General features: G+C 34.4%; 3 protein-coding genes across 3 annotated transcripts; 1 reads left to right on the forward strand and 2 right to left on the reverse strand.

Moving 5' to 3' along the window:
- The first annotated feature begins 853 nt into the window (after window positions 1-853).
- On the forward strand, window positions 854-8,500 carry LOC127086714 (linolenate hydroperoxide lyase, chloroplastic). The gene is made up of 3 exons (XM_051027507.1): window positions 854-1,398; window positions 7,181-7,562; window positions 7,754-8,500. Exons 1-3 carry the CDS (start codon window positions 985-987, stop codon window positions 8,395-8,397), a joined length of 1,440 nt encoding a protein of 479 aa, XP_050883464.1. The 5' UTR covers window positions 854-984; the 3' UTR covers window positions 8,398-8,500.
- Window positions 8,501-8,624: 124 nt separating this feature from the next.
- LOC127086713 (cellulose synthase-like protein H1) lies at window positions 8,625-11,758 on the reverse strand. The gene is made up of 8 exons (XM_051027506.1): window positions 11,361-11,758; window positions 10,767-11,220; window positions 10,568-10,681; window positions 10,268-10,480; window positions 10,052-10,190; window positions 9,796-9,974; window positions 9,278-9,631; window positions 8,625-9,192 (listed from the first exon to the last, which is right to left on the reverse strand). The coding sequence occupies exons 1-8, from the start codon at window positions 11,618-11,620 to the stop codon at window positions 8,647-8,649; spliced, it is 2,259 nt and encodes a 752-aa protein (XP_050883463.1). The 5' UTR covers window positions 11,621-11,758; the 3' UTR covers window positions 8,625-8,646.
- Window positions 11,759-18,047: 6,289 nt separating this feature from the next.
- Window positions 18,048-18,503, reverse strand: LOC127082240 (eukaryotic translation initiation factor 4 gamma-like). The gene has a single exon (XM_051022484.1). It carries the CDS (start codon window positions 18,501-18,503, stop codon window positions 18,048-18,050), a length of 456 nt encoding a protein of 151 aa, XP_050878441.1.
- Between the last annotated feature and the right edge of the window lie 3,012 nt (window positions 18,504-21,515).

A 21,515-nucleotide genomic window follows, 5' to 3' on the forward strand; every position in this document is an offset into this window, starting at 1 on the left:
CAAAATGTCCCTCCTCCCACTATATCCAAGAAACCCAAACATCACAAAACTAAAACCTTCAACAACCACATGTCTACCAAACACCACACCAATCATTTCAACCTTTCCTCGATGCATCATTCACACCAATGTCTCCCTTCAACTGTCATGGTCGCCCTTCAACAACTCAAATACGACCCAACCACTCTAAGATAGGTCATGAACTCAGTTATGACGGTAGCCCTTCAATGCATACACAAGACTCGCTGATTTGTCTGACTATCTCAAGCAATCTCCTGCAGTTGGTGGTGATGTTCCTGACCCCTCATATACTCAAACACTTGGGGTGAATCATCAACGTGGGTTAGGGCCACGAGTTCGGGTAGCTAGGGGATGTGGGACTAGAGGTCGGTTAGGTGATCTCGGTCATTGACATTAGTCTTTTTTGTGTAAACGCGTATTAGTATTAATATGAATTGGTCCGATTTCGACTTTATCCAAAATGTACAATGTTTTTCAAAAAAATTACGAACACATGCGCCAATTGGATTGACAACACTAAATGCACCGTCAATCCAATTGGCGTATCCTCTAAGTTTAAGAGCAACCACCAATTTATCTGACGTCTTCTCTTCAAAGTGAGATATTTTAAAAAATAATATGAAAAATGAGTTATTTTGAAAAAAAATTTAAAAATTAAATTTATTTGAATAAAAAATTCGAGTAAATCCAATTAAACATTATTAAAACTAAGATTATATCTGAACACAGTATAAATATAAATATAGAATTCTAATTTTGTGTTATTAATATTTTCTCTATCCTCGTGTCATGATGATGATATAGACATTAAGCTTAGGTGCTTGTCCAACATAGGACTAACATAGAGTTGCAAGTGAAACTGTGGGACCACCCTACACATCTCATAATTAAATAAGCAAAAGGAAAAACCATACCAACCAGAACAAAACTCATCCACCGAATCCCTTTCTCATCTTCTCTATCATGTCACTACCACCGATAACACCACCGTCGCTCGCAACTTCTTTCACGGCAAAGCCAACACAACCACCGATCCGACAGATTCCGGGAAGTCACGGATGGCCAATACTAGGTCCTCTCTCAGATAGATTAGACTATTTCTGGTTCCAGAAGCCAGAAAGCTTCTTCAGAACACGAATGGAAAAGTACAAAAGCACCGTGTTCCGTACAAATATTCCTCCAACGTTTCCGTTTTTCACCAGCGTAAATCCCAACGTTATTGCACTCCTCGATTGCAAGGCTTTCTCTCACCTCTTGGACATGGAGTTAGTTGACAAAAAAGATGTTCTGGTTGGAGATTTTGTCCCTAGCGTTGAATTCACTGGGAATATTAGGGTTGGTGTTTACAGAGATGTTTCTGATCCTCAACATTCTAAGGTACACGCTATAACATACAGTTTCTTATTTCTTCTGAGTTCTGATTATGAAGTTTCTTTGATTTTAAAAATACATACATAAAGTAATACTTTGATTTTAAAAAATAACAACAACATAAATTAATGATGTTTGGAACCACATCAAAGAAGCTCCAGAATAAGGTTCCTGCAAATTTACGGTGAAATCACCTTGGTAGAATTAATATGAAATATCTTCTCTGCATCAAAATTACTTAAATTAGAAAAAGTAAAAAGTGGCTTAGGAGTAGTTTTGTTCTCCTTCGTCTACCTACTCCATTCTTTATAAAAATTGAACAAAAAACATAATACTAATATTATCACTTGTTTTGTCTCTTCCATTTATTTTGAATTAAATAAGACTCTAAAATTTTGTTTGAAAGAATGAAGGAGAAAACAAGGATAGACAGGGAAAAAATGGAGAAATTTAGGTTGAAATTTTTTTAGAAAATTTGTTTTTATTCATAATACAATTTATTTATTTATTTTGAGGAACTTAAAATATGTATTGAAAGAGAATTTTGAATCATTTTGAAGAATTTACATTAATTTTCCAAATATTTTTTATATTATTATAGTATTTTAAATATTAAAAGTATAATAAAAATACAGTTTTATCAATATTTTTTCAAAAAATATTACATACTTTTTCTATTTTTAATAAAAATATCAAATATCAATCTATACAAAATTATTTTTTAAAAAAATATCAATTTTATTTGACTAAAATTCTGTCTTTATTTTTCTCAAAAATCTAAGTAACACATCCGAGTGTGTTTGTTTTTCAGAATGAATGGAAATGATTAATGTATACATTTTTTGAATATAAAGATGAAGATGATGATTTTATTTTTTAAATTTATAGTTTTTTTTATTTGTAATTTAAAATGGTGATGACGAATATTCGGATGGTTTCAATGATTGTAGTAATATTAGCAAGATGACAAATATTCTTATGATTTTAATATTAACAAATGTGACGGAAATCCATCTTTTTAAATATTTGAAATTTCTTTTATACTAAATATTTTGATTTGATAACTAATGATATAATTCCATTAACGTGTGTAGATAAAATATAGATTCAGTGAATTTTTTTTTTCTTTCTTATAAATAAAATCAGAATATTATTTTATATAACTGTCAAATAAATTAATTAAACTTTATTTTATTAATATTATAAAAATATTTTTTAAAATTTATCAGATAATGAATATGTATAATCTATATATGATATAAATATATTAATTATTTAATTAATTTTAAAAATAATATTTTATTCATAATAGCAGAGAGATTATCACTACGCAGTACGAGTCGGGAGGGTATTAGATAAATCGCTAGAAAAACAAAAAAGATAAGACCCTGCGAATAAATTAATATTTTGTTTTTGTTTTTGTAGGTATTAGGAAAGTGAAAAGTCTTTTCTAGTTTGTTTTTTCCTTTGGAGATTTTCAAATTAAATTTGATACGTAAAACTCGATGAGTATGATTATCTTGGATGGTTTAAACAATGAGTATGATTATTTACTGTGATGAGTTTAAGAAAAAAATCGCAAAATTGAGCTTAATGTTTTTTTTTAAGGTTAACAAAGAAAAGGATTTTGATAAATTTGAGTTCTGTCCGAAGATAATTAAAATTAAATAAAAAATATTTAAATAAAATAAAAAATATTTTAAATTTACTTTCTTGAACACAAATATGAACTTGAAATTTAAATTCAAGTCAATAATAACTAGGCTATTAAAAGTAATTCATAGTTGATAATTTTTAAATAGGTTGATTACTTTGAACGAATAAACTACTAGATTGAATCTGTATTGTTTTCTAAAATTAGTCGTTAAGTTTATTTTTATTTACAAAATGACATAAGAAATATGTTTAAACTCTTATTTGAATGATTTTCTGATTTTAATTTGAAAATTTCAAAAACCAAAATAAGATTCTGTTTTGAGTTTAAAAAAATTAAAAAATAAAATTAGTTTCTATTTGAATAATATAATTTTCAAAAAGCAAATTAGTTAAAAACATAAATAAATATTAATAATAAATCTATTTTAATTCAAACGATTTGTAGAAGTATGTCTTAGAACATGAAAAAGAAAATGAAGTTATATTTTCAGAGTGTTAAAAACCAAAGTTGTAGAAAACAAAAAAGTAGTAGAAAAATCAATGAAGGACGTCATCACCGTAGTGGTGGCGGTCCGACAAGCATAACGCTGACGACAACGTCACATAGGCCAACAAACAAAGAGATGTGAATGATTATGAGTTGGGGGAATGGAGAATCATTGGTTATCATTTACATATGTATTACTTTCAAGGAATCTTGAAAGATGAGGAAGAACAAAGACTTAGAGATGAAGAATTCAAAAACTATGTTAGGGAAGACTCAATATGAGGTGGAGGTTTCTATTATTTATACTAGTAGTAATGATGGACTGGATACACATACCTCAATTATCATTTGACTCATGATAAGGTAAATAAGGAGATTGTACCATCTCAAAGTTCTGATTATGCTAACCTTGATAGATATGTTTTGAACGTGGATTAACAATTGCAAAACTAGAAATAAGGACCTTCATAGAGACATTCGAAAGTAGATGAATTCAAATATGACTGAAGAACCATACTTGTGCGGTTGTTAGATTAACATAGTAGGAAAAAGGTGGTTAAAAACAAGTGGATGCAAATGGCAAAATCGATGTTCGAGCTTGACTTGAATATGATCAAGGTTGTTGAATAATGATTTCAACATGGTAGAGAGCAACAAAATGGTTGATGAGTAAATTCACATCACAATACCTTAAATTCAAGGTGGAAAGTTATAGAAGTATGCCTTAAAACCATAAGTGATGAAAAGAAGAAAATTGTATTTGAGACTGTCAGATACCCAAGTTGCAAAAGTTAAAAAGCAGCAAAAAGATTGACGAAAACCGTGATTCGGTGGACATGCCGACTACCAGAAGAAGTCTGACAGGTGGCAGAGCTCTGTAGGCAGGTGACAAAGGGCAGATCGGGTCCAGGAAACGGGCGCTCCTCGGGCATCGATCTCATTCTAGAGGTTAACGAGTATTTGGCTTGGGCCTTTTTGTTAGTGAATCCGTTCATTGTTAGATCATGTTTCGGGTCATTATAAATATGTTGGATATCAAAAGTTATAAATATGTGTCTCTGTTATTCTTTCTAAAATAACCTTTAGGTTGTAGTCTAAAAGACATAAGGAAGATTTGTGATAATTAGTTGGGAAACTTAGAGATGCAAGAGTAAAAGAGTAAAAATTATTTGGAGTTCTTTGAAATTGAGATACCTTTAGAGGTATCTAAGAAGTTTGAGAGACACTTTTAAATACCTTTAGCTTGTGTGATTCATATAGAAAGAGAGTTATGTTGGTGCACAAGGTTGAAGATGAAGAAGATGAAGATGGAGAGAGAGAAGAGAGAGAAATTATATCTAACTAACTTTTCAGAGAAACTCTATTGATTGTATTATGAAATTCTGTTATACATTTGGTTTATATACACAAACAAAAATGACACGTAGGCAAAATGCTAACCAACACTAGATGGGTAAAGCTTAATATAGAAACCCAGAAGCTAAAATACGCTTCTGGAACAGCAACCTCAGAAACTTCTGCTTCTGAGTCAGAATACTGTTTCTGAGTCAGAATACTGCTTCTGAATATGAATTACTTCTAACAAGTTAGAGAGGTCGATAAGTACTTGGGTATAAAATATATTTTGTTTTTGAGAAATTGAGTGACTATTTTCCTTCTGACTCTTTTGTAATCTCTTGTAACCATTCTTATAATAAAGAGAATCACAAAGATGTTCTATGCTACACAATAGACTAGTCTGATGGAATTGAATAAACAAGTTTCTTTGTATTCTTGTCTTTTATCTTACTCTTACTTGTTGTGGGTTACTTATACAGTTTAGCTGATTATTTTGTTGCTGGAGAGCATTTATTTTGGTTAACATTGATCTATGTCATATATATCAAAATAAATAAATTGTGTTTGAAGCTATCCACAAATCCATTAGAATTGTTAGAGTTTTCACAACACAATTCACATCATTAATGTGTAAAATAATTAAAATATTACAAATATGTAATGCATTTGTTTTATAGGAATTCTAATAATAGTGGTGGTCTTTGGCATATTCAAGTTAGAGTGGTGGTTAAATAGTGGTTTACACCTATTAAAGTGGTATATTACGGTGGTTACTAAATGTCATATAAGTGATTAGAGGTGGATGTACTAGTGTCTAGCCGTTGTTGGAGTGGTGGTTAGCGGTGATGATAAACATTAGTTTCTGATGGTGGTTAAAGTGATAGTCGATGGTATTGATTATTGTTCATATTGATCATCGAAGGTGGATGTAATGATGATCAACAATGGTTGTAATAAATGTGGTGATTGGTGATGGTAGAATGTTCGTTAAAAGTAAATTGAGTGGTTGGTTGGCGGCAATCCAAATAGTGGTGGTTAGATCATACGAATAAACGGTGATTGGAGGTGATCATATTATTTGGTTTAAGAATTATAATATTAAAATAATTCAATAATTATTTTATTTTTATTCAAAACAACAAAAAAATATGTTTTTTTTATTTGTGCATTTTTTAGTTTAATTTGACATTTTAAGTGGTAAAGTATTTACATTGTAATTATTTTTCATCCAACCATGGTAAAAAATATTCGTGATGTTAGTGTTATCTATCCATTTGCAATATTATGCATCCTTTATTAATACTTGTAAATAAAAAAATTTAAAATATATATATAATTGAAGCCTAAAAATTTCCACCTATCACATGCATGTTCATCTTTTAAACCTAACAATTGATTTTCTTTTAGACTTGACGAGACCGACTTTTTTTTTTCATTTATTGTAATTTTCAATAATTTCGTATAAACGTGATTTAGTTTGAAGTTTAAATTTTAAAAAGACAAAAATTCAAAAATTGGTCCATGAGAATTTGAACTCATGAGCTTTCCAATTATAACTAACTATCTTTTTATTAGGCCAATAATTCCATTTAATAATATTGCAACAAAAGTATATAATAATTCAGTATTTAATAAATTATTTAATATTTAATTATTAATGCTTCACCAGCATGCATGCATGAAAATAACGTTAATACTTTAAGAAATTAAGAATTCAAAACTTACTTCAAAAATAAATATGAAGATGAAATTTTAATAGAAGACGATAATGAAGATTGTGAGAGAAAGAATAAATAATAAAGTTATATAATCAAACTATTAAAAATGATTATGGTTTGAAATCGTGTAGCACTAAATAAACATATATGAATACCTCATAAACAAACACATATCTTCTCATCAATCTCCGAACCAAATTAATAAACCAAATACAAATACAGGTTGAAAAAAACCAGCAACCATTCGTTGCAATATTGATTCCCCTCTTTTTTAAAGGATTGTGAATTATTAATCTGTACGGAGTCACATGGAGACAAATTATTAAAGAATGCTTACAAGTTACATGTATAAAGTATTGATGTTTACTTTTTGCTTTTGTTGGTACTAGGAGGAAGGTGAGACGTCTATTCATGTCTGTTTTTTAGTACCTTGGTGGAGGTTTTCAACTTTTTTCATGGTTTTCAAGTTAAATTTGATATAGTAAAACTAATGGGCACGGTCATTTTATAGTTACAATTGTATTTAGTTTGATAAAAAAAATTCAACAAAAAAATAGACAATTTGATATACTATATGTACTTGATGCAGTCAAAGAAGTTCTCCATGCAAGTATTGAAAGAAAGCTCAAGCATATGGGTACCCGAACTGGTTTCAAATCTAGACATATTTTTGGACCAAATTGAAGCAACGTTGTCCACATCTTCATCCGCAAGTTACATGTTCCCGCTACAACAATTTTTGTTCAAGTTCCTCTTCAAAGTCCTTGCTAAAGCCGACACTTCCCTCGATCCGAAAATCGCAGAATCCGGCTACTCCATGCTCAACAAATGGCTTGCACTTCAGCTTTTACCTACGATCAGTATTGGCAAAGTGCAACCCCTTGAAGAACTCTTTCTTCATTCCTTTTCTTATCCTTTCTCTCTTGTTAAAGGAGATTACAACAGCCTCTACAACTTTGTTAAACAACATGGTAATGTTTTTTCTATCCTTAACTCCATACATCATTTATGATAGTAGTTTTAAATCAATCAGGAATAATAGTTTTCAATTAACCGCTAAATTTTACTATATAGATATGTAATAAAGAATGATCTGATATATCATCCTTAAGTTTGACACTGTAGTGTCATTTGATATTGGCGATAAACAAAATTGGTACAGGTAAGGAAGTGGTGAAATGTGGAAAAGAGTTTGGATTGAATGAAGATGAAGCAATCCACAACTTACTTTTCATTTTGGGTTTCAACTCATATGGTGGATTTTCAATTTTCCTTCCAAATTTGATAAACACCATAGCGAATGACTCGACCGGTTTGCAAGAGAAGTTGAGAAACGAAGCAAGAGAGAAATGCGGTTCAACTCTCGGGTTTGACTCGTTGAAAAACTTGGAGCTAATTAATTCAGTAGTTTACGAAACCCTTCGGATGAACCCTCCGGTTCCGCTTCAGTTCGGTCGAGCCAGAAAGGATTTTCAGCTCAGTTCAAATGACTCACTATTCAATGTGAAAAAAGGCGAGTTATTATGTGGTTATCAGAAGCTTGTAATGAGAGACCCGGCCGTGTTTGACGAACCGGAGAGTTTTAAACCGGATCGGTTCACTAAAGAGAAAGGAGCCGAGTTGTTGAACTATTTGTATTGGTCTAATGGACCGCAATCCGGTTCGCCAAGCGTGGCCAATAAACAGTGTGCAGGTAAGGACATTGTGACCTTCACTTCTGCCTTAATTGTGGCACACTTGCTTCGTAGGTATGATTCAATTAAAGGGGATGGTAGTTCCATAACTCTCTTAACAAAGGCCAAATGATGAGTTAGAGTTTGGTTTTCAATGAACATGAATATTTGTTTATGATTTTATCAGTGACAGATTATGTATATTTTTCTCTATAAAAGAGGACTTGTTTTGTATCTGTCCAAAGAATACTTAGAAAATTATGATTAGAACTTGATACCTTTCAAGATTGAAGAATTCACTATTACAATGAAAAAAACATAAAAATTCAAATAAACATAGGAAACACAACACATTAAAAATGACAATGAATATTAGTACCATTCAATTAGAAACAGTGCCACTACATATGTGAACAAATAGAAAAGCAAGCACCATTGATTTCCATATTGTGGAAAATGGTATCCCATATTTTCCTTTCCCAAAAAGCCCTTTCAAAAATGGCAAGTAACATAAAACCACATAAGCACTACAAAAAACCTCTCCTACTCCAAATCCTTCACCATTCTTGATTAGTTTCCATCCCAAACAACTCATAAAAAGTGCCGTGAGTTGAACAAACAAAATTGTAGTCCCTGGTAGAAAAATAAGTGACTCATTGAAAATGAATCTACCAACATTTTCATTGGAACCGTCGTCGTTAGAAGGTAGTTGTTCTTTCTTTGTTATTTCAAAAACGGTGTCCGATATTCTCAGTTGCTTAAGTATGATAGCTAAAAATCCCAAAAAACAGGAGTTCATGGTTGTTATTCTTCCCATCCTTTGATTGTTCCACCATGTTCGGAATGATAATCCCGATTTTATGTGCTCAGATAGAGTAGATATGTTGTATACCGCAAATAGAGTCGCAGGGATCCACATACCGAGTTCCTGTTAGAGCATCATTTCCACATTATTGAAGAAAGATTGAAACAGACAAAAATTCTCTATATATAATCTAAATCATGCTACTAACCTTGTTAGGCAAGAAACTGGAGTTGGTAATGATGCAATAGGCAGGTAGAAGGGCATAACAAATTTCAGGGAGAGATCTTAAGGCCCAGTTAGTAATCCAAATATATGCCAAACACTCTCTGAATTGGAGTTTACCAAATAGGGTACCAAAAATTGGACAATGCTTGCTAAGAAAGATATCAAACAACCCTGAGGACCATCTCTTATGTTGGGCCATTTGGCCCAAGTTATCTTGCGGTGAACAGCCCATAAAGGCTATCGGGTCGGGTGAACAAAGCTCGGATCTCCATCCTTTTGTGTGAAACTTAAGCCCGGTTAGTACATCTTCTGATGTTGATCCATATAGCCATCCCACCTAATATACCGAAAGTTAACATAAGAAACACTAACTAGCACATAAATAGGCGCCGGAGACTAATCCTCAGAGTCAGACATGACTACAATGCATAACAAAACTCTCCGTCAAGAGTTTTAAGTTTAACCATGTTGCATTATCAGAAGTGAGTTCAAATTTCTGACCTGTTTACCCCAAGCAGTATTGTATTCATAATCACAGCTAGCAACTTTGGCTGCATCTTCAAGATCAAGAGATTTGTAAAGATCAAATGTAGTCCCTTTCAAAATATGAGTAGCTGAGGCAACAAATCCCTTTGAGGTTCCAAATATTTGCACTGTTTCTTTTTCTGATAACAATGTTCCTGCAGAAGAGATTACTATATCATGATAATATTCATTTTGAAATAATGAAAAAAACATAGTAAATATATCTTAATACCTTTGGTGAAGCCATGATCCTTGTTTGCATTTTGAATGTCTTGATTAGGAGAAAGACCATAAATAACTTTTCTTCTATGAAAACAATTTGTTCCTGCATATATAATCCCTTGAAGTCCAGCAAATCCACCTCCTATGTACTATAATAGATAAAACAAGAAATGATTATCTGTTTATTTATTGTTAGTTAATTTTTTCATAAGGAAAATTGACTCACCATAGGCAAAGCCACAAGCTGATTTCCATAAGCATCATCTTTTACAGCATCATAGAATCTCTGCGGACATTGAGCAAATGCAACTTCTTTTTCTCCTTTTGAATCCAACAAAATGCAGAGTGCATGTAGTACAATCTTTGGATTATTCACATACATGTCACAATCTAAGTTCAGGATAAACGGAGCATTTGTCATCAATCCAGAGATTCTTGTCTGTACACGACACAAATCATTCGAACTTTTAGATCAAAATCAAGTGAAATGTATAATTTCTAACCATATATTTGATATTTGTCTTACCAAGACATTCATTGCACCAGCTTTGTGATGATGCGAGTGTTTCGAACTCTTCTCTCTAGAAACGTAGACTATGCGAGGCATCGTATCAGAAAGACCTTTGTTTTCTCTAATTACCTGGCAATAGAAATACATTCAGAATGTACTAATGTGTTACACATAAAATCTAATCAAATCCCTTATAGGATGAATGTTTATGTACCTTGATTATAGTTGGATGATCTTTAACTTCTGTTTGTGAAAATACATCAAATTCTCCCATAAGCTGACATGGAACTGACTTTTCGGCTGCATTTTCAATTCTACTGCTAAGTTGTTCATACCCTTCCTTCATTTTCAACCAATCATGTTTGAATCCCGGCAAATCTTTGTAATCTGCGGCTTCATCGCAGAAGTATCGAAAAGGTGCTCTACATTGTACATTGTACTTCTTACAAAAAGGTACCCAAAATTCTGCAAATTTGGTAGCTTCTTGAAGAGCATAAAAGGTAAGACGCGAACAACCATCATCAGAAACATAGCAAGCTAGCTTGTTAGAAGGGTAATCAAGTGCCAACAATGACAAGACTGTATTGACTGTGATTATCGGCGGCTCAAGAACTGGATCCGCTGTTGTCACAAACAAATCCAATGCTGGAAGCTTAACTTCAGATATCCTTTTATAAAAAACAACACAAATAGTTAGCAAAATCAAGCATTAAATACTAAATCCAAATTCATCAATTTACACACAATCACGCAATCAAGTAGCAGTTGAATAAAGATTGAATAAAGATTGAAAAATGTATGGATATACCTACGAGAGAGACGATCGAGGAACGTGTTGGTACGAGCCGGAGTCCATTTGGTGGTCATGGTGGTAATCCAAGTGATGGTGAACCATGATTCACATAGAAATGCAAGAAACCAAGGGAAAGTGTGGTGGTTACCATGCGAAGAAACTCTGTAACCAAGAAGCAAGAGAAGGAGGAGCAATATGAAAGAATCCATAACTCTTGAAAATGTGTGTTTGATCCATATTTTTTCATACAGAGGGAGGGAATTTTGTTTCACCATTGAGAAAATTTCTAAACCTAGTGCTTCATGCTTTCAAGAAACAACTACTTGTACCTTTTAAAGCCAAAAACTCATCATTTGAAAAATTTGAATTCTTAAGCATTTTCATTGACTTTTTAATTTTTATTTTACTTTGATTTCTAAACCAAGATTGATTTTATTATATTAGTAGTAATATTTTAGAGTAGAAGTTTGAAATTGTATGAAAATTAGTCTTGAGGTATAATGACACCCGTGATATATATACAAACAATATTTTGAAAGGATCAAAGTTATAATATTATTTTTGTAATAATAAAAATGGTTGCAGAGAAAATATTAATACCTTATCTTATCCCACGTGGCGCTGACGAATATACTTGGACAAAATGAGTTGTAAATACAATAGGAAGGATATTCTTGATTTAAAAAATTTAAAATAATGAAGGATATTTTATACTACTAGTAGAAGAATGGGTTGGTATCTCTTTTGCTTCTATGCACATTTTATTAATTTTTTTTGATTTGTGTCAATCAATCATTTTTGTAAAACAGACCAAAAGCATTTATTCAGGGCTCATGTCTTTAACAACATGGGCTAAGATATAATTTAGGGCATATTTCGTCCGTATTTTTGTTTTGGACTTTAAGAGCATACCGGGCCATAAGATGTCCTACAATATTATAATAGAGATTTTAGATATATATTTTTTAAAATAATCACTTTTTTCAATTTAAATATTAAAATACTCAATTTTTAAAATTAATTATTAAAATAACCACTTTTCCATACTAATATGTCAGTTGAACTGACACATCCAATTACCTTTCAAATGACGCGTCATTGAAGCTGGCGCATGCTTGCATTGCCATTGCCCTTAGGCGCCCATGCATCTGACGCATGCATGCCTTGATGCCACATGTATGCGTCGATGCATGTGGCACATGCATCTTTCATTTTTTTTTAAATTTCAAATTTTATAATTATAATTAATTAAATTAAATGCTTAGATTAAAAATTATATTATATTATAAAGTAAAAATATATAGAATTGACAAGAAATTCAATGATCCGCCCGATTGAAACGCCCGCCTATTCCACATCCAGGTACGTTAGCCTGTCTTCAAGGTCTCCAACGATTTTCCTGAGGTGTTTGGGGTCTTTGTGTGCTGACATGATCCAACGGTGGCTGGTGTGAAGGTCCGATGGAAGGTCAACGGTATTTGATAAATTTCTCATCATTTGTCCCCAATAGCCGGGGGATTGTCGCCAACGGCGCTTCCGCAATTGAGTTTGGTGTCCATGTTGTCGTAGTTGGGTCATTGTGGTTGGGTGAATTGTGGACGGTATGGTTGCCCGAATTGAGACATTGAATCGTGTTGGAAACGAATCAATGGTTCCTGTGGTGTACTAAAGTCAAACAATGGTTGGGTGTTGTGGCGATGAAATGTTTGGGTGTTCATTAGTGGGGGGCTACGATGGCATGATGCTGAATCTTATGAATCATCTGGGATATAGACTGTTGTGGTGACTGTGTATGGTTGTTGGTGGTTAGGGTTTGATTCTTGGCTTTGAGTTTGGGTATGTGGCATGAATTGGTTGCGAGATTGGGTGTTTGGTGGTTGGGTGTATATGGTAGGATGATGGTGTGAGGTTGGCCATTGGGTTTGTGTGGGTTGACATTGTTCTTGGATAGAGGTTTGTTGTTGGGCGTATGATGACGAAGCTCGTTGGCATTGATCAATCAAATACCTTGGCTTAGACACAAATTGTGGCGTTGTAACCGACCTAAACCATGCCATATAATGTTGAGTTGGTCTAGCACCATGTATGATTGATTCGTTTAAGATGTGTTGTCGTCGATTCCTCAAATGATGACACATCTCTTTTGCAAAGCCTCTCCAGTCGAAATAATCCCATTGGTCATCGACTCTTTGTTGATGCCAATCTCCCAAACACGTCGGAGGTTCTGGAATTTATTGTTGCATGTCAAACTGCAGTTTTACACGGCCACTCTGGTGCATCTCCACAGTAGTGAACCAGATAATTGGTGTTTTTGCTGTCCAAACTGCAACATCATCATGGTTAACCTGATGATCAAGACCCATATATGACCTCCAGATAAATTGTACAAGAATATGACATGATTAGATAACATGTAATTGGATAATTTTTTTAAAATCAAATGTAAAGTTGTGTAGTGGTATTACATTGTCTGGTCCAATATGGTCTAATAGATTGCGATAGACTACTACAACGTGTTTCAGACACCTGTTGTAGTTCATCCCTTTAACTGACCACCTCGATCGAAAAGATTTGAAAAATATTATTTACAATTAGTTATAATATAAAGTCTACTAAATTAGATGGTAAAATTTTAAACTTACTTTGTTGCAAAGGGGGATATGAATGGCTTCTCTTTTACCGGGGTGAGTGACGACATTCTTGACCGATCCCATGTTTGTAGCAAATAGGCGCATGAATAAAACGTGCAAGTATTTTTTTTTGTGAATTTTTACACAACGTACTATATAGATGGGACAAAACAGCTGAACCCCAACTATATGTTCTTACCTTATTTATGTTTCGTAACAACGACAAATACATATTATTTACCGTATTACCAGTACTTTCAGGAAATAAAAAATTACCAAATAGAATATAATATAACACTAAGCTTTAATTATCTTTTCATACTCGGTAGATTCTTCGGTTAATGTTATACTTGCATAATATTGTTTAAGATATTTTAAATTAATATCTTGACCCCTAACTTAACCAGAAGTCTCTCCCGTAGTTGTGTCTTCAAAGAAGGGGCACCAAAAAATTCATTGTATATAGAATTATCTTGGTTAACTCTACCATTTACGATCTTACCATCGATACGTAGACCTAACAATATGTAGACGTCCTCAAGTGTGACAGTACACTCACCGAAAGGAAGGTGAAATGTGTGGGTCTCAGGTCTCCATCTCTCTAACAAAACAAGAATAAATTTGTAGTCAACCGAGTATGAGACTATGTTGAGTAGATTACTAAAACCGCATCCTCGAATATATGATTCTATAAAAGGATCGTGTGGTATATATTCATGTACACAACATCGAAATCTCTTTGGGTCCTAATAAAACATAAGTAAGAAATAAGTAAGAAGAAGTAATAAACAATAGAGACATTTTGTTACGAAATAAAAATAAGAATAATAATAAGTGATAACATACAAATGTCGCAATATTATCGATTGTTCCTCGATGTTCATCACTCATAGTCAACGCAGGGTATGCATTAATAGAACCTTCTTTCAAACACTACCGCGAAGACATCAGATTGTCAAATGCATATGAAGTATGGTGGATTGACAATATTCCATTGAAGAAGTGGACTAGGGCATACAACAACGGTCAACGTTAGGGCCATATGACAATAAATCTTGTGGAATCAATGAACTTTGTCTTCAAAGGCATCAAAAACCTACCTATAATCGCTTTAGTGCAAGCAACCTATTTCAGGCTAGGGGCGCTGTTTGAGACCAAACGTTCCAAATGGAGTTCAATGTTACAATCTGGGCAGTTGTTCAGTGATTCTTCAATGAAATTCATTAGAGAGGAAGCTGCCAAAGCTAACACACATATGGTCACAATATTTGACCGTACTAAAGGTTGATACAGTGTTGTTGAGTCCATGGATTACAATGAAGGCATGCCGAGGGGACACTATAGAGTGGAACTAGATAGAGGTTGGTGAGACTGTGGAAAGTTCCAAGCCTTTCGTATGCCATGCTCCCATGTCATAGCGGCATGTTCAAAGGTTCGACGGGATCCATCCTGCTTACTATCTGACATTTACAAAGTCATAAGCCTTTCCAATGTTTACAAAATTAGCTTTTCAGTGGTAGAAAAAGAGGATTGCTGACCTGCATATCAATGAGACATTCTCTGGCACAATGAAGTAATGCAAAGAAAGAAAAAGGGCCGCCCAAACAACATCCATATTTGAACCGAAATGGATATGGCGAACAAAATGGTTAGATTATGTAGTTCATGTCACCAGCCCGATCATAATCGTACTAACTGTCCCAGTGTTGGAACAAGCACAACAAGATAATTTTAATTGTAAATCTTTTGCTTTATATTAAAAACAATATTTATTTCATATGATAACTTTGTGAGAAAATACCATCACAAACAAAACAACACATACAACATAAAAGCAACCCATAAACAACAACACACCAAACTATAACAAATAAAATACCATTACTAATAAATACAACACATAAATAACATAACTATGCGATTACAACAACATAACTATGCAATTACAACCATCAAAACAATTTTGAACATAGTATACATCATCCTATGAACGTCTCTGTCATTCTTAATATCCACCCAAACAGAACTTCTCCATTTTGGTTGAACATGGACTCAAGCCATTGAATTCTTCTAATCCTTTCACCCTCTGTAATTTCTCCATCTAACTAACAATTCAACGTCCGATTAAGATGTTCAAACGTTTCTATATTCCAAAGTCGAATCTTTATCAGAGTCTGCACTACTGAAAAGATTAAATCGGCATTTATCTTGTGAATGTATTCAGACATGGTTAAAGAAAACAAAATTGAAGGAGATTGAAGGAAAATGGAAGGAGGGTAAGAAGTTGTGTGTAAAATATATGGGAGATGTGCAGTGTATTTATAGATGAACACACACATGCATGTGCCATTGCGCTATACGCCGCACACACATGACACATGCATGCGCCAATGCATGTGGCACACACTTACAAGCACACGTGCATGTGCCAGATGCATGGGCAGATAAGGGCAATGACAATGCAAGCACGCGCCAATTTCAATGACACCTCCTTTGAAAGGTATTTAGATGCGTCAGTTCTGAAGGTAGAGAAAAATAAGAAAGGGGGGTTTGAATTGTTTTCACTGATGATAAAAACTTTTGCAAACACCACACACACGAAAAACAAAGAAAATAACACAAAAGTTAATCCTGGTTCGCTTGAAATTCAAAGTTACTCCAGTCCACCTGACCAAGGTGATTTCGCCTTCAATAAGGACTTAATACAATAATCTAGAAAGATTATAACAAACGTCTAAGAGTACAATGATATCTTATCCCTCTCAAGTCTATAGACTTTACAAGTCACTTGAGGAAATATTCAACAACTATTTGAGAATTACACGAAAGTGTTTAGTGCTTCTAGGTAAGCAATTTGAACACAGTAAGAACAATAAAATTTCACACTAAGAGAAACAACTTGTGTGAAAAGAGTAGAACAAGAATTTGTGAAATATTGACTTTGATTTGCAGTGTTCTTGTGTGATTACTTCGTATTTTGTATGATGAGAGATGGGCCTTTATATAATGCTTTGGATATGATACCGTTAGCTGAAGCATTGATGTTGATATCTTGCCAATGATGGGAATTAAATGATATTAAGTTTGTTGTCCTTTCCATAGCAGTTTAGGAGAGTATTTATTCTTCTCCAGATAAATACTCATGCCATATATGGAATACTTCTTTGCTAAGTCTTGAAGTTGATATGTTAGGCGTTAATCAGAGTGCGCGAAATCCAGATCTTCTTGTAGAACATGTATTCTTCAGATAGTTGTTAGAAGTGATTTACTTCAGAAGTTCTTGATTAGTCTTCGGTTGGACCTTCTTCAGATGTACGGATTAGTAGAGTAACCATATATGGAATCCTTCATATTTAGAGTATCTGAGTCTTCAAACTTCAGATGCTGTGAACGCCATTGTCTTCAGAGTCAGTGCGACTGCTTTTAAATTTAAGTCAACTGTTCTAGGCTTGTGTGATGTCAGATGTTGTTTTGTCAGATCCATTTCCTGTTAGAGACCTGCATACTTAGAGAAATTTGTTAGGGTACCAAAATGTTTCATCTTTTATTATCATCAAAATTTAGACATAAATTATGGACACAAAATCTTGTTCTAACAATCTCCCCCTTTTTGATGATGATAAAACTTCAGACCGTTGATGAAACAATGATACTTCATAAAAAATTTAAGTAGTTATCTCAAAGTTAGATGTATAATGACTCCCCCTGAGATAAGCAGTCTCCCCCTAAGTCTGATGCTTAAGAAGGTTTAGAGGTTCTTACCAGATCTTCTTATGTTATTTAGCTTGTTTCTAAGATGTTTTGCTTAGATACTTTCTGTAGAACTTTAGACTTCATAATAATTTTTTTTGAATGTACGCAGTGCATTATGAGGCTTAGATATTAATTTCATCAGAGGCTGTTTAATTATTTCTCCCCCTTTTTGTCAGACTCAAAAATTACATAGGAAAGCAAGTTAAGGCAAGACAAACTTCATTGATAAGGGAAATCAGTATAGAGAAAAAATACTAAGAAGGAAAACATAGACCGACTAAAACACTTAGAGCAAGATAGCAAAAATATCCTAAGGTGCCTAAGGGTTCAGAGGAGGTGGCATCCTCTGCAGCAGCTGAGTCAGCAGATTCTTAATGTTGGAGTTTACAGAGTCCTGTTGATCCAGTCTGGCTCTCATAATCTGTTGTTCTCTCTGGAGTTCCTCCAGGGTATTTAGTACCAACGGAGCAAGGTCAGAATGAGATGAGTCTCCTTGAGTCAGAGTTGCGTCCTTTGGCTTGGTAGCTTCATCTGCAACAATGTGTGCTGCTTCTTCAGCGTCAGCCTTGGCTTTGGCTTCAACTTCAGCAACAATAACAGCCTCGTCAATGGCCTTTTCTTCTGCTTCTCTTCTCGCTTTCTCTTCCACTTCTCTGTGTGTTTTCTCTTCTACCTCTCTGGCCAAACGAGCCTCGAGCCTCTCCTCAGCTTCTCTAATATAGTCATTTCTGACCTGTTCATAGAGGCCTTTCAGTTTGAATGCCTCAAATGTCATCAATCTAATAACTCTATTCCAGTAAATCCTCACTTGAAAGGGATTATCACTTAGTTGAGATTTTTCAGAAAGTGATCTGAGCTTTTCCACTAAAGACTCAGCAAATAAAGCAACTGCCTTGATTGGGAAAATAGCAAGTGTACTATTTTGCCGATATAGTAATAATATGGATGTTTCCGAAAGATCGATCTCGAGAACAATATATGTGTAAATTGTTACTCAATTGAACAAAACTAAGAATTGAGGTTTTGTAAAAAGTCACTGCAAGAGAAAATAAAATAAATCTTTTTCACAAGTTATAATAATATGCCAAGGATGATGTATGAGAATCTCCTATAATGACCCTTGAGTGTATATATCCTTAATAATGAAAATTGTTTCAATTACCAGATCTTAAGAATGTTCCCCCCTAAGTCCTCAGAGGGAAACCTTTGGTCATTCAATCTAACCTCTAAGTCCTTAGACAATTATGATGAAACCAAGCAATTATACTTTTAACAAGAATAAACTGGTAACCATAGGATATCCTTAGTCCTAGTGATATCTAATATGGTTTCATTGTGTAAAAACCTTAACAATTGCAATCCTGTTAATTCTTAACCATAGATAAATCTTGATTTTTCTAATAAAGAAAGCATTACGCAAATTACACAGTGAAATTAACAACAAATAACATGTATTAAGGAAATTATAACTTCAGATTCATTACACGATCAATTCAGGGACACCCCCTGGCATTGAGGGGTTTAGCCTCTCATATTATTCAAATAAGATACAAAATAAAAACGAGACATTACAAAAGGATGGGAATTCTGTTGATCTTCAATTACATCCGCTCTTGAAGGATCTTCGTTCTTCGACGCTTTTGACTGCTTCAATCTTTATCGTCTCCAATTTGTGATAGTGAAAAAAAGTCCCTTCCTCCATATTCAAAAATCCCCTAAATAGTTCCTGATGACTAATTTGATGTAGCAAAAGTCCAAAATGCCCTTCGGGATTAGCCGTGCCAAAGTATAGCAAAAACTGGAAAATGAGGTGTCCAAGCCAACAGTGGTTGTGTCAGGCAACACGACATGCCGTGTTGGCTGTCTGGTGAATTAGCCCTGACACGCCCCTCCAGGGAGGCTGACACGGGTCGTGTCAGCTGACACGGGCGCCCGTGTCAGCTCCCTGTTTTCTTCTCCTGACACGGCCCGTGTTGGGCAACACAGATGGCCGTGTCAGGACTACTATGTTACCAATTTCTTCTTCTGACGGGCCCGAAATGTCCGATTCGCTTGGCTATCCCTCTGGTACTCTTACTTACTCCTGAAACCAGTAAAACTACCACAAAGAGACATAAAATGGAGTAAAATGATGCAAACCAAATATAATCAACAACTTGAAATAACAATGCAAAACATCTAAATTACTAAACAAAATGATAAAATAGGTAAACTAATGTGTTACCGACTCGTGAAAAGGTGTCGAATGAGTGTTAGAAAACAAGTAAAGTTGGAGACTGGTCACAACCCTAAACTTATCTCATTGCTTGTCCTCAAGTGATGCTCAAGACACCAGGATGGTCACCCCCAAATTCTGCATCCACAATGCTACTGTGATCTTTCACAATTCCCTGTTCACTTTTTATTCACTGTTTTACTCTTTCCCGACTTTCGACTTCTGCTACACTTTCACATTGACGCATCTTTTAGCCTGTAGCTTTTCACACTATCACCAAATCTCTCGGGATCAAAGTGTTTTCACTCAAGAAAACAGAGCATGTAAAGTCAACTCTTAGGTTTGAAACACATATACCTTCATAACAAGAAACACACAATACAAACTATTCGAGGGCTTTTTGGGTTGTAGCGGGGCTAAGATGTAAGGTGGGGAATCAAAACAAAAAGGGAAATACTAGGGGTTCAAGCTCAGAGTCTGTGTTGCTACCCTCGTAATTGTGTTCCATCTTTTATTAGGGGGTATTCCTATTGGGCACCGTTCATATTGGAATTCATTGGCTTTTTTTCCTTCTTTTTATTGCTCTTTTGAGCATGCTTTTTGCCAACCTCAATTCTTCTAGATAAGTGCTTCGTCATACTTCTCATAATATTTTTTTTCATTTCTCTTTTTTTTCTTTGAGGTTTCGTACTTTTCTCATTTTTCTGCACTTATCTACTTTTTATCGGTGTCCCAAAATTTTGATGAAACCCCAAACTTAGGCTTTTCCACAGATTTGAGGTAAACAACACTTATCTAAGCAATGTGTGGTAGTGTATGGGCTTATGGTTATATATAGTGGTTAACTAACAAACAAAAGGAAATAAGGCTCAACTTGGGTGAATGAAGGGTAATAATGGCTGGTTGGCTGGAAAGGCTTGGGTTAAAATAAAAATAATAATGCCTCAGTGTGTACAAGTGTGTTATGAAATTCCAGTATCTCTTATGCAAACCCAGAGAGACAAAGACATACCTCGAAAGCTCTCAGACAAATGTTTGGCTTTTTGTAATCCTCACCATGTTTGGTATAACTTACAGGCTTCCAAGATACCTCTCAGTGTGATGTAGCTTCGTCTTCGCTTCGGTTATAGAGTACTCCTAAGAAGTCTAGTGACAGAGAGTCGCGTCTGATTGTTCAGGGGTTTCCAAAAGAGCAAGTAGAGGAGTGTGTCTTTCATCCAATTGCTTCAAGCCTCATTATTCATCCGACACGAATGCCCTCTATCTGTAACATATAAAATACCACATAACTAATTATTTTGAACACACATAATAAAATGCTGAAAAATACTAAGAACAAAAATAACAAATAATAACCTCCCCCCCCCCCCCCCCCCCCCCACACACACACTTGAACTAAACATTGTCCGCAATGGTTAATCCAAGATAGAGAGGGACTCACACAGGTTCACTGTGGTGGCGGAAATTGCAACATAAGCTGTTGCATCATCGCGTGCATCTCCTCCATAAGAGTCCCTTGACGGGCATGCTCTAGGTCTTGGTGTGTTTTCTCCGCTCAGAGATCGCCGATTT

Source organism: Lathyrus oleraceus, chromosome 5, assembly GCF_024323335.1.
Source record: "Lathyrus oleraceus cultivar Zhongwan6 chromosome 5, CAAS_Psat_ZW6_1.0, whole genome shotgun sequence".
Taxonomy (NCBI): domain Eukaryota; kingdom Viridiplantae; phylum Streptophyta; class Magnoliopsida; order Fabales; family Fabaceae; genus Lathyrus; species Lathyrus oleraceus.

Coding starts and splice junctions, on each gene's coding strand:
- LOC127082240 (XM_051022484.1), bottom strand. CDS start 18,503: ATGACATTTGAGGCATTCAAACTGAAAGGCCTCTATGAACAGGTCAGA.
- LOC127086714 (XM_051027507.1), top strand. CDS start 985: ATGTCACTACCACCGATAACACCACCGTCGCTCGCAACTTCTTTCACG. Junction 1,399..7,180: donor CTGATCCTCAACATTCTAAG/GTACACGCTATA, acceptor TACTTGATGCAG/TCAAAGAAGTTCTCCATGCA. Junction 7,563..7,753: donor CAACTTTGTTAAACAACATG/GTAATGTTTTTT, acceptor AAATTGGTACAG/GTAAGGAAGTGGTGAAATGT.
- LOC127086713 (XM_051027506.1), bottom strand. CDS start 11,620: ATGGTGAAACAAAATTCCCTCCCTCTGTATGAAAAAATATGGATCAAA. Junction 10,481..10,567: donor CTGGTGCAATGAATGTCTTG/GTAAGACAAATA, acceptor TGTCGTGTACAG/ACAAGAATCTCTGGATTGAT. Junction 9,975..10,051: donor GGATCATGGCTTCACCAAAG/GTATTAAGATAT, acceptor TCTCTTCTGCAG/GAACATTGTTATCAGAAAAA.